This window comes from Perca fluviatilis, chromosome 20, assembly GCF_010015445.1.
Source record: "Perca fluviatilis chromosome 20, GENO_Pfluv_1.0, whole genome shotgun sequence".
Classification (NCBI taxonomy): Eukaryota; Metazoa; Chordata; class Actinopteri; order Perciformes; family Percidae; genus Perca; species Perca fluviatilis.
The window spans coordinates 31,224,077-31,237,465 of NC_053131.1; the positions used below are offsets into that span (position 1 = coordinate 31,224,077).

Below are 13,389 nucleotides of genomic sequence, written 5' to 3' on the forward strand. Positions count from 1 at the left end.
TGAAAATGATCCCAAGAAGTCCGAGGAAAAAAATCTGCTGTATCTGCACCCATACCTCCAAAAATGAAATGTTTATTATCATTTTTGATGTTAACAATACTTTTATGGGTTACTATTGTGTATCCAGTTCATTCATTCAGTAATAACTGAATGGGTTTTAAGTGTCCCACTTGGCCAATAAATAAATAAATAAATACAAGTGCCTGGAAAAATGTGGCGTTGGGTCATTGTGTGTTTGAGGAAGAGTCATCCATCCATCCTGTGTTTAATGTTTCTTTCGGTTTCTCTTCTCTAAAGTACAGTAAAGCTCTTAAGCTATTTAGAATAATATCATATGAGGGGCTAAGACATTTGGATCATAATTAAAAATGACGCAAAAGGTACATTTTCAGAAAGTGTCCCACTTTACCACTATTCGCCCTACTGCATATAATTAGCCTAATGTAAATCCATCCTAATATTGTGTTCATATTATGTTCATATAATATGTTTATTGCGTACTGCCCGAATAGCCTATTTGGACAAATTGCATGTTGATGCTTTGGCAACAGTGTTATTTAAACTTCCATACCAATGAGAGAGAGAGAGAGAGAGAGAGAGAGAGAGAGAGAGAGAAAGAGAGAGAGAGAGAGAGAGAGAAAAGGGCGGGCACGCACGCACGCACGCACGCACTGGATCAGCTCCATCCCACCTCGGAAATACCAACCAGGTGCTGCAGCTCCTTCCTGCCCGGAGCTCCAGCGGTCTCCCGCCGTGTTGTGCTGTGATGTGACGGGGGAGAAACCCGCAGTAAACACCAGGCAGCCAGTGAGTGAAACCCTCCCCCCCCCTTCAGCCTGTGTGTACCCGGGCTTGCATGGCTCTCGGTCGGCCCGGCCGGACAATAGACAGACCTCTTGCCCGCTAGTAGCAGAAGCTTCTCCCCGATCCCTGCAGCACTCTCCGCGGCTCCAAATGGCTGGACACGAGTGGGAAGACTGGTTCGAGCGGGAGGAATTCATCGGACAGATCAGCGACATCCGAGTGCAGAATCTGCAAGGTAGGAGCATGCCGACGGGCTCTCACTGGGATATTACTGCGGTAACACACTCTCACACACAGAGAGCTGTGGGAGCGAGGACACGCATGCACAACCTCAGTGCAAAGTGTGTGTGTGTGTGTGTGTGTGTGTGTGTGTGTGTGTGTGTGTGTGTGTGTGTGTGTGTGTGTGTGCGCGTGCGTGTGTTTGCTGCGAGCGACTTTCAGGATCGCAATTGCTTTCGGATTTGGGGAACTTCACATACTAGTGTTTCGGCTGCTTTTCAGCACGAGCCAGCAGTCCCAAACTTTCCATACGGAGCTGTTTAACAGGTCCGCATATATAATAACTGTGGCGATAGGCTACAAAGAGACTTTAGGCTACACGCAATCGGCACACAAAGTGCCCGCAGTGTTGTGTGTGTTCTGTGGAGGTATTTCATTCATAAAGTGCACGTTGTGTGTAAAGAGCAAATAATGTAAACAGTGTTTAATGGCTCTACTCTGTCCCAGTGCGGTCTGAAAATCGTACCTATAGCTCAAAGTTCATTTGGAAGCATCATACAGGCTTACAAACTTCGACTATGTAAAGGAGACATTAGTTTTAGGGCTGATGATAAGTGGTTTCATAGACTATAGTTGACAGAAAAACGGCCTAATAGTTTTGATTATTACATTTTTGACAATTTTGATAATCGACTTTATCATTTAAGTTCTCATGTCTTTGGGTCAGTGGCAGTTGGTCGGACAGAAGGAGCAATTTGAACACCATATGAATTACTGTCCATCATACAGCTCCTCTGTTACATCCAGAGGTTCTCATTACAATCATCACATATCAGCCTGTGTAAGCTTAAAGGAACACGCCGACTTATTGGGACCTTGTCTTATTCCCCGTATCCCCCAGAGTTAGATAAGTCCATACATACCCTTCTCAAAGTCCCAATAAGTCGGCGTGTTCCTTTAAAGAACCATATATCGCCTATTATTTTGTTGTCTTCATATTTGACAGATGATGGAATTGTTAACAATAAAAGATGGCTACACATTTTTTCAAAGGGTGGCATGAAAAAAAATGTGAGAAGATGTTTCACAAAATGTTCTGAGTTGGGCGGACTTCACTCACTTTCTTTGAGAGTTCCTGTTTTGTCCTGCATTAGCAACTACATGGTTGTGCACAACATCGTCTTTTTTTTAAACTAGATTATGGAATTGGCATTATGTGTGTGCATGTTTTATGGGTAAATGTCTGTGAATACAACTGTCAAATCAGCAGCAGAGTGAAAGTATCTTGGTCATTACATTACATTCATTTGGCAAGCCATTTTGGTCAAAGCAACTTCAGGCGCCAGTGACTTAAGTAGGCTAATGGCGCCTTACGCCAGTAACACACCGCCCGCGAAGTCGGTCTCTCTCTGCGTGTGCCTGATCGCCTGTCTCGCTCTAGACGCCGCTGAGAAGTCAAGACAGCCAATTCACCATAAATTTTATTTTGAAAATGTGTTTTATTTTGTAAAGTATCCTCCTGCGCAACAGCGAAAAGTTTATTTATTTTTATATTTTTAATGGTTTCTATCTTTGCATGAACTTGAACTTGAACTTTTTTCCTAAATTTCCAATAGGAAAATTGGTCTGTTGGAAATTTTGAAAGATTAATAATATTTTTTTTTAATTTTATTTAGAAATGCATTACTGCAAATGCACCATAGACAGAGTCCAAGGACGGCAGTATGCTGTAGTTAAAAACCTTTTGGTACAAAAGTATTGTTGTACACATTGCAGAGCACACTGGAACACAGGCCAGCGTTTAAATAATGAGCAACAAGTTTGAAATATGACTTGCCCTGCTGTTTGAACTGGAGTATACTGTAAGTGCTGCATGTTTGCCAAACGGGGCTTTACAGAGATTAGAGGAGCAGACTAACAACAATTGCTCTTTAAAGTGGAAGTAATTGATTTAATGAGTGGGTTGAGAATGAAAGCTTTGTTCAGCTCTAACCCAGTTTATCTCAAAGCCTCTTAATAGGCAAGAACTAGAAATCTCCCAATACAAAAACCATCACTTTATACGGTATTATATGATGGCACAGACTACAAGTAAGAATAGTGTAACAGCATGCAGTGACAGAGTATTAAAGTGCTCATATTATGCTTTTTGGCTTTTTTCCCTTTCCTTTATTGTGTTATATATCTTTTTTGTGCACGTTATAGGTTTACAAAGTGAAAAAGCCCAAAGTCCACCCCAAAGGGACTTACCATCTCCAACAGAAAACCCTGTTCACCAACTGCTCCAAACAGCTCTATTGTAGTCCAGCCTTTACTTCAGAGACAGACGTGGTCACTTTGTAACACACGTTATAATGCTCGCCTAGCTGCTAGCGTGGCACGCCCTCATACTCTGCTTCTGATTGGCTAGTAGTCCTTACCTAAGTACTGTCAGGGCACGCCCTCATACTCTGCTTCTGACTGGCTAGTAGTCCTTACCTAAGTACTGTCAGGGCACGCCCTCATACTCTGCTTCTGACTGGCTAGTAGTCCTTACCTAAGTACTGTCAGGGCACGCCCTCATACTCGGCTTCTGACTGGCTAGTAGTCCTTACCTAGGCACAACTGAGAGCTCAACAAACAGGGTGAAAAGAGGAGCTGCAGCAATGTGCAGTACAACAAAAATATGGTGTTTTTGGAAAATTAAACCACATAAACCTATTCTGGCATTCTCTAAATACAATTATGAACCTGATTAATAAGAGCACTTTAAATACAAGGCCTGCAAGTCAGTGATCACGATAAGACTAGCATAGATAAGACATACTGTATGTATCAACCTTACAAAGTTGATATGGTTAACACAGTAGGAAACAGATGGTGATGGCGCAGTGGATATGACACGTGCCTTTGGTGTGGGAGACCATACATCAACCAATGTGTCCCTGAGCAAGACACTTAACCCCTAGTTGCCCCAGAGGGAGATATAGAGAGATTTATAGCACTTTGGATAAAAGTGTCTGCTAAAATGTAATGTAATGTAAACCTTTGCCATATTTCCACAACCAGCAGAACACAGAGCAACATTATCATATGGAGTCATGTTAACAAGCGTCACGTGCAGCAGTGCTTCTGTTGACTGTGATGTCCGTTACGGAGCACTCGACGGCAGCGCGGGCATTTAAGTGGCACCGAAATCTCCGTTGTCATTTGTTAGGTTGGCCATCGTTTGGATTTTAATAATTCTGATTCCGATTCTTCATTTCGATTCCGGTTGTTATCGATTCTCGATTCCGATTTCTTTGAGGAGTGGAGTTGAATTTTTAACAAGTTTTCCAGGAATTTTTCAACATAAAATAAAGCCACACTTTAAAGTGCTGCTTACTGTGCTCCGTGGCTGCAACCCAGCAAGCACCTGGAAGTACCACGGCCGCTACTGAAACCAAACTTGCCGGTGTTAAATTTGGAACCGATCGGATTTGAAATAATTCGAATAAAGAAATTATTCCATTGGAATTGTAATTTTTTTTAAACAATTTTAATTTGGAACCGATTCTCAATGCCCAATCCTCGTCATTTTGTCTGGTTATATCGGAGGTTTACGCCCATAGATATAAAACAATAACTATGTTTGCGCCGCCTTCACACTGGCAGTTGAAATCCGCTCCGATACGGCTTTGAAACGGCCGGAAGTCATTCATTTCCTGTGGAGTTTCGCAGACCGCATGCGAATGGGTCCGAACGAATGTGGTGCGAAAAAATCGTGTCAGTTGGTCATCCGGATGCGTTCAAAAAATGTAACTCTTGCGAAAGGCTACGGACGGTTCCTATCCGACGGAAGTTAGCGTTGCTATGGTACTGATAAACAAACCTGCTAATGCTAATTGGTTAGCTAGCAACAGACACCGAACTATTGACATTATACCGCTATATATCACATTTAACCGACCTGACATGTCAACGTCCTGGGCAACTTCTCTCCACGCAGCAGCCTTTCTATTTATAGCTGTATAAGACAGGTCAGAGAGAATCGGACATTCAGACACTTATCACTCGTTCTAGTCTCTCTGCCATTTTTGTGAGTCGCTTCCGAAGCTTTTCAACTGTGTAGTACGACGTCCGCTGGGGGCGTATTGCGTATTACGGAGCTGATTTCAACTGCCATATTTATTTATAGATTTTACCACACTGACTGTGAATATTCACATATCTTGTGAGCCTCAAATCTCAGTGGGAAAGTCTCAATTAACCCGCTACGCAACAGCTTTTCAGCATTTTCCTGTTCCTCTCCTGATGTGTTGTGACAGGACGTTTCTTTCCCTCAAAACGGAGCCTCGGCGATGCCGGTCTGGTCTATAGCCTGAAGCCAAAGCCCATCGTGATCGTTTTTAGGACGTGGCAGGGGAACAAATCCGAGATCAGGGTTATTGGATGAAATGTTGGTGCGGCCAACTACACAGCAACCCTTTACCATAGCGTTTTTTTTGTGTGCTGTGTGTCCGTCTGAAAAATCAGAATGTTCTGGAGATATGTGGCTTGTGAAACATGGGTCCAATATTTACATTGGTGACTACAGGGCGAAATAAACGTTCATAATCTGTGTTCACGTTCACTTCTCCCATCAATCATCAATACACTGAAATTACTCTGAGTTGGGGCGTCTTGCTTCTAAAACGGCTCTAATGACGTGTTGCCAGTCTGATGAATTGCACCTGGTGAGCAACCGTTGCCCTGGAAACACACAACTTTGCAACACAATCTTGGCTTAGAAGTCAGGGACAACACAGAAGAACATCAAAATGTCTTGGAATGTGTACAGACAACAAATAATATTAGTTATATTTCTTGGTGCTTGGATTGGACAGAGGCAATATGAGCCTATAAGGATGTGATACACTTACTCCCGCAGCTCCACAACATGGGGTTTCTATGCTGGAGGATGTTTTAGTTAAGTTTAGTGCGTTTGTGTCCATAATGTCTGCAACACTGACGGATGAGCCTGAGCCATCTGATGATGAGTGGCTGCGATTTTCTGCATGAAAGCTGGAAGAGCAGCCAGTGCTTTAAAACAATGGCCTGGAGGCCGTTACATAACGCTTGATGAGACGAGGAGAGAGGGAGAGCAGTTCCCTTTCAGCATTACAGTGCTGGTCCCTGAGCTTCAATATTCTCTCACACACACACACACACACACACACACACACACACACACACACACACACACACACACACACACACACACACACATACACACACTGCCTCCCACCTCATTGGGATCCAGGTTTCTCTCTTGGAGAACAGTAACAGTACTGTGGAGAGCTCAAGCACTTGGCTGCCAATTCATATAGGCCTAGCGGTTATATCATAGTATAAAAGTGGGTTCTGAGTTCTGCCGGAGAATGTGCATTATTTTTAGATGACCGTATGACTCCGATGATGTCATCAGGGTTCTCTTGGCCCGGGATTCGACACTTCACAAATTTAACGGATCAAATGCTGGGTGTGGCGATTGAAAGACGTAGGCGAATGTCTCATGTGAGTCCAACAACTCTAAGACCAACTCGCTCGTGTGCCACTTTAAAGGTATTGCGCGGAACCATTTTATATTAACGAACGTCCGTTACGTTCACGCCATTGCCAAAAGAGTTGCTACAAAGCTAAATTAAGCCTATGGGCGACAACAACACTCGCTGTATTTCTCAGGACAGGACGGCTATGTTTCCAAAACGGTGTAGTCGGGCGACATTCGCGCGCAGCAGCCTCGAGTGATGCGTTTTACGTCACCGCTGAGAAAGGACAACAGCGGCGTTCAGCTTTGGAGACGAAGAGGACTGCTGCAACAGACGGGCCGACCGGCATTTCTGTTGCATAAAAATCTCAAGATAATGACCTCTTCTGAAGAGTCCATCATGTTCTTTTCATCCTCCGTGTCCTCCTTGGCTACTAGCAACTGCGCGATCACCGAAAGCTTGCGTCAAGTGGATGCGCCAACAGAAAACGAATTAAGGAATTAAGAGGAACTGACCCAAGTAAAACAGGACAAACCTGACAGGGCGTGATTCTGTTGGGAAAGGGTGAGAAAGACGGCGCCAGTTAAAGGACACTGAAAACTTCTCATCTTTGGAAAGCAGCGTGTTTGTTTTTGATAACAGCGTGGCTCGTGGTGTACTGTCCTGTACTTGACCCTTTGCTTCAAATGCCTCCAGTGAACATGGTGTACACATCATCGAAAGTGCACATTCAGGGTGTTTTTCCTGCTCGCCATCTCTGCCCTCTCTCTCCCTCTCTGATCTGTCTTGTTTTCAGCCATTGTAAAATTGTAAAATAACCCATAAAGCAGAGGCATTATACAGTGCCTTGCGAAAGTATTCGGCCCCCTTGAACTTTTCGACCTTTTGCCACATTTCAGGCCTCAAACATAAAGATATAAAACTGTAATTTTTTGTGAAGAATCAACAACAAGTGGGACACAATCATGAAGTGGAACGAAATTCATTGGATATTTCAAACCTTTTAAACAAATAAAAAACTGAAATATTGGGCGTGCAAAATTATTCAGCCCCCTTAAGTTAATACTTTGTAGCGCCACCTTTTGCTGCCGATTACAGCTGTAAGTCGGCGTGGGTATGTCTCTATCCGTTTTGCACATCGAGAGACTGACATTTTTGCCCATTCCTCCTTGCAAAACAGCTCGAGCTCAGTGAGGTTGGATGGAGAGCGTTTGTGAACAGCAGTTTTCAGTTCTTTCCACAGATTCTCGATTGGATTCAGGTCTGGACTTTGACTTGGCCATTCTAACACCTGGATATGTTTATTTGTGAACCATTCCATTGTAGATTTTGCTTTATGTTTTGGATCATTGTCTTGTTGGAAGACAAATCTCCGTCCCAGTCTCAGGTCTTTTGCAGACTCCATCAGGTTTTCTTCCAGAATGGTCCTGTATTTGGCTCCATCCATCTTCCCATCAATTTTAACCATCTTCCCTGTCCCTGCTGAAGAAAAGCAGGCCCAAACCATGATGCTGCCACCACCATGTTTGACAGTGGGGATGGTGTGTTCAGGGTGATGAGCTGTGTTGCTTTTACGCCAAACATAACGTTTTGCATTGTTGCCAAAAAGTTCGATTTTGGTTTCATCTGACCACAGCACCTTCTTCCACATGTTTGGTCTCCCAGGTGGCTTTTGGCAAACTTTAAACGACACTTTTTAGGATATCTTTAAGAAATGGCTTTCTTCTTGCCACTCTTCCATAAAGGCCAGATTTGTGCAGTATACGACTGATTGTTGTCCTATGGACAGAGTCTCCCACCTCAGCTGTAGATCTCTGCAGTTCATCCAGAGTGATCATGGGCCTCTTGGCTGCATCTCTGATCAGTCTTCTCATTGTATGAGCTGAAAGTTTAGAGGGACGGCCGGGTCTTCGTAGATTTGTAGTGGTCTGATACTCCTTCCATTTCAATATTATCGCTTGCACAGTGCTCCTTGGGATGTTTAAAGCTTGGGAAATCTTTTTGTATCCAAATCCGGCTTTACACTTCTCCACAACAGTATCTCGGACCTGCCTGGTGTGTTCCTTGTTCTTCATGATGCTCTCTGCGCTTTACACGGACCTCTGAGACTATCACAGAGCAGGTGCATTTATACGGAGACTTGATTACACACAGCTGGATTCTATTTATCATCATTAGTCATTTAGGTCAACATTGGATCATTCAGAGATCCTCACTGAACTTCTGGAGAGAGTTTGCTGCACTGAAAGTAAAGGGGCTGAATAATTTTGCACGCCCACCTTTTCAGTTTTTTATTTGTTAAAAAAGTTTGAAATAGCCAATGAATTTCGTTCCACTTCATGATTGGGACCCACTTGTTGTTGATTCTTTACAAAAAATTACAGTTTTATATCTTTATGTTTGAGGCCTGAAATGTGGCAAAAGGTCGAAACGTTCAAGGGGGCCGAATACTTTCGCAAGGCACTGTATATTTTTTGTGTTAACCTGGTTACACAATTACCACTTGCTATCAATCAATGTAAAGTATTGCTTTTGGTATTTTGGGGCAGTGAGCTTTCGAAATGTAAACTCTCTTGGCACTATTTTTGTCAACCTTGGAATTTAAGTGTTTGTGTCATTTTTATCACAAATAGGGTTGGGCGTCGTTTGGATTTTAACGATTCTGATTCCGATTCTTCCTTTCGATTCCGGTTCTTATCGATTCTGGATTCCGATTCTTTGAGGGCTGGAGTTGAACGGCTCACCTGCTTATTTCACAAATAAGAGGAAAGTTTTATTTTGATTCAATGGTGGGTTGCAGTTTAACTGGGCTTTTTCAACGTAAAATAAAGCCACGCCAGAGCGCCGCTTACTGCGCTCCATGGCTGCAACACAACAAGCGCCTGGTCGCTATGGAAACCAAAACTTGCGCATGTTAAATTTGGAATCCATGATCAGATTTGAAACCAAATCTTCCAAACGATTCCAATAAAGAAATGATTCCACTGTAATAGTAATTTTTGAACCGATTCAAAGTAGGAATCGGTTCTCGATGCCCAACCCTAATCACAAAGAAATGATTGTATTAAGCAAGCAAAAATCAGTCCTGTGTTCAATAAATACATTTTTGTGTTTGATATTTGTAGCATAAGTGCTTGAGACACTTGCTAAACTGGGGGGTTTTGTGTGGATGCTCTTCAAAGCTGTATGAAGGTGTGTTAAGCCATCTGCCAGTGTGTATGTACAACACATGTAAAAGGATTCCCCATAAACCAGCATGCTGAACAGCAAACTGCTGCGCGCGAGTTCAGACAAGCCAAACACCGAGGCTTCTCCCACTGTTCTCTGTTGACTCTCCGCTGTCTGAGCCAGACTGTCTGCAGACAGCGGTGACGGCCCAGCCTCTGCTGCTCGCATTGGGCTGAATGTGGCGTTCCTGAACTTGTGCCCAGTCCCCCTACACCTAGAACTGGGTGTATGGCAAAGAGCCTCAGCCTTCACAAACTCTTCTGCTATGACTTTCCTGGAGGTTAGAGGGGGGAGGTGACAACAAAGATCCCTTCTCTTTAGTTCATCCCCCTTCATTCTTTTTGAATTTCCTCTTCCAGTTGTTCCCGCGGCAAAGCTTTTGTAAACTGTTTCAGGTGTCCACTTGATTCACAGCAAATAAGCTTTCTCTGCATAAACCCTCAGGCTAATATTTACTGAGTAACTGCAGAATTTGTGATGAGGCAGCACATGTTAAACACACACACACACACACACACACACACACACACGAATGCACTCTAAAAGACTGCAGTGTGCTACAAATGAAATAGCATTGTGCATGCTCCCAGATGGCTTTCAAATACAGCAACTGTTAAGACGATGCTTGTGATTCCTTAGGTCGCGATCCAGCGCATCCCAGAAGCACCCCAGAAGCCACAGGCCGGGCAGTAGGTGGAACGGCTAGAGCATCCAGTCGATCAAACTGTCGTTTATAACTGGACTGAACGGCAGAAATCATTTCTCTATGTAGACTACCTATTTTATTGTAGAAGCACCTCCAAATGTGGTCTGAGCGGCTCTCAATGTGTCCTCGATGCATCTTGGGTGCATTCACACCCAAGATGCATGTTAATGCCAGGTCTGAAAAGGGCCTCTGCTCCTCCTCCCTTTCAGGCTAATTAGCGAGGATTACCTCCAGAGAGCTCCATCGTCTAATTTCATAACAGGGTATCGTTAGGAAACTCTTAGTAACAGGTCAATGACAGTTTTTGATTCGTTAGGCCTCTATGATTACAATTATTCCTCTTTGTGTTTCTTGTAATGCCTGAAAGCATCAGGACAATCCTGTGTAGTTGTTTTTGAAATGTATATTTTTATTTCTTTTGACAATGAGGCAGATCTATCGGATTCAGTAAAAAATAGATAACAATTCAGTAAATTTGTTTTGTTTTACAAAGTTAGGAAAGCAATGTTTAAGTCAAGCAAGTTGTGTCCTTACACATGAAATAATAACCCCAGTCTCTTCCACACAGTGAGGCATTCAGCTTATTAATTAAACACTGGTATCAGATCGGTATGGTCAGTATGGGCCAATACCCAAAACCAGTATCAGTATCAGGTCTGAATGTGCTCCAGCGCACTCAAGCGTCGGAAACACAGGGTTAAATGAATGGAAACCAATAGCTGCAATAGCAGCAAAACCCAACGCATTAGACAATCTGCAATTGTATGTTTTGGGAAACATTATAGACCCTATATTCAGATTGTATATCATCCCTTTCTCTTACTGCAAGTGATGAACTGAAACTGAAGATAGAAGCTCTGTGTAGGTGTGTTGAAGTGTGGGCTGACAGGCCACATGATGAGCAAGCAGATGATGACTAAACACCTGGTTTCTGCGGAGGAGGTGATGAAAGCACTGGAGGGGGTATGCTCCAGAGATTTTGTTGAAGGTATCCTTATAAAGCAGTTTCTTCACTTCGAGAAACATGTAGAATAGGGAGCCAGAGGCCAATTCATTATACTACAGGTATACTGGCTCTAAAATATTGCTAAGCTAGGAGCATAATCTGTTCGTTTATAACTTTGATAAAACAACTGCAAGATCTTACCTGCTTTCATCTCCGTTACACAGTGTCTGTGTTTGATTCCCGTCATAGTTGGATGCAAGGATTCAGGGATTGACATTTGATCATCTCACCTTTGGCGATTTCAGACCCTTTTAGGGGGCTCAAGCCTCATCATCTCAGCCCCCCTAAAAATTAATAAAAAGGTTTAATATCCTGTGTGTCTGTCTCCAATGCTACGCACCTGTAACCCCGTCAAGGAAAGGGTTAACAGAAACGTAGTGTTGGCCAATCAGAGGAGGTTGTGCCAGACTCCAGCCACTAAAATTGCTGAATGTTGGAACGTTGTGTCAAATTGGTCGTTATTACTGTGACTTATAAAGTGTCCGGTTTAGTTCCATCATAGTGTCAAAAAATGTTAGCTCAGAGATTATCGGATACTGAAATTACTGATTTAGCATGGCGGGGGGGTTAACACTTTTTTGCAAGGCACCGTATCCGTGTCACATTCTCATTAGGGGCTGAGCCCACCTAAAGGTCTGATCCTAGAATCGCCCCTGACCTCACTCCCGCCGTATTTGTCTGATCTACTCCAGCGTCCCACTCCCTCCCGCTCCCTCAGATCCTCTTCCTCCATACACCTGTCTGTCCCCTCCGCCTGTCTTACCACCATCTGGTATTTATTACCACCCCAACTCAGAAACCTCGATTCATTCCCCCATTTCAAATTGCAACTCAAAACACATCTGTTTAAAACTGGCTATTCCACTTGATGTCTATTGCTCTGCCTCTTTCTATTGTTGTTATTGTTGTTGTATTCTTTATTTTTTGCTGTTTTTAAATGTCTTATGTATGACTGTACGGTGTCCTTGGGTGCCAAAAAAGGTGCCTTTAAATAAAATGTATTATTATTATCTTTATTTGAGCTGATTCCGATTTTTATTTTATTACATTTATATAGCGCTTTATCATAGACAATCATAGCGCTTTTGGGGGGAGGGGACTGCTCTCTAACTCCACTAATGTGTAGCACCCACCTGGGTGATGCACGGCAGCCATACAACGCCTTACGACGCCAGAACGCTCACCACACATCAGCTAGTTAGGGAGGGGAACATGTTTTTTTTAGTGGTGGGGGAAACCGGAGAACCCGGAGAAAACCCACGCAGACTCGGGGAGAACATGCAAACTCCACACAGAAAGGCCTGGATTCAAACCCAGAACCTTCTTGCTGTGAGGCAAGAAGCACTAACCATTGGGCCACCGTGCTGATTTGATTTAAAACTTGCCAAGATCAGCTATGTTTCTGATCACTAGGATCGAATGCCACATACAATAGTAAATGAAGTTAACTGTTTAAACAATACAGTAAAGACAGATTTAAATTAGCCGGATACATGGTTAAACCTCATTAGCTCTTCCCAGTGTATCTCCGTGTGTATGTCGTCCACAGCAATCCCACCAATCGGTCCCAAAACGTCCCAGTTAGAGAGGAAATGCCCTAAACATATTCTTTGTAAATCATTACAATCATTCCCCGAAAGAACCAAGCAGGCCCGCTTTGTTGCACGATCCAAAATGTCTTTTAAAACATGACATTTTCAGCGTGTAGCTCGCTAGCTCAAAGCTCGTTGTTGTGGTTTCCCGAAGCGGACGGAGTTTGAGAACGGTGACAAACGGAGAGCCAACAGCGGAGAGACAAGTCAGGCAGTTATCCTGGAAATGTACTTCCGTTGATCCAGACTATGATGTCACCGACTGTTCTTTTGATTGCCTGGTGATATAATCAAGACAAATGCAAGGCACTCTGAAGGTACAGTACGTGGGAGAACACCATGTTT

The 13,389-nt window shown here is 43.4% G+C and overlaps 1 protein-coding gene across 1 annotated transcript in view; it reads left to right on the top strand.

The window, feature by feature from the left end:
- The first annotated feature begins 664 nt into the window (after nucleotides 1-664).
- clmna (calmin a) overlaps nucleotides 665-13,389 on the top strand; it is a 43,222-nt gene continuing 30,497 nt past the window's right edge. The window contains exon 1 of the mRNA XM_039785896.1: nucleotides 665-1,039. Coding sequence (XP_039641830.1) covers nucleotides 955-1,039 — 85 coding nt within the window. The 5' untranslated portion in view covers nucleotides 665-954. The remainder of the gene's footprint in view (nucleotides 1,040-13,389) is intronic.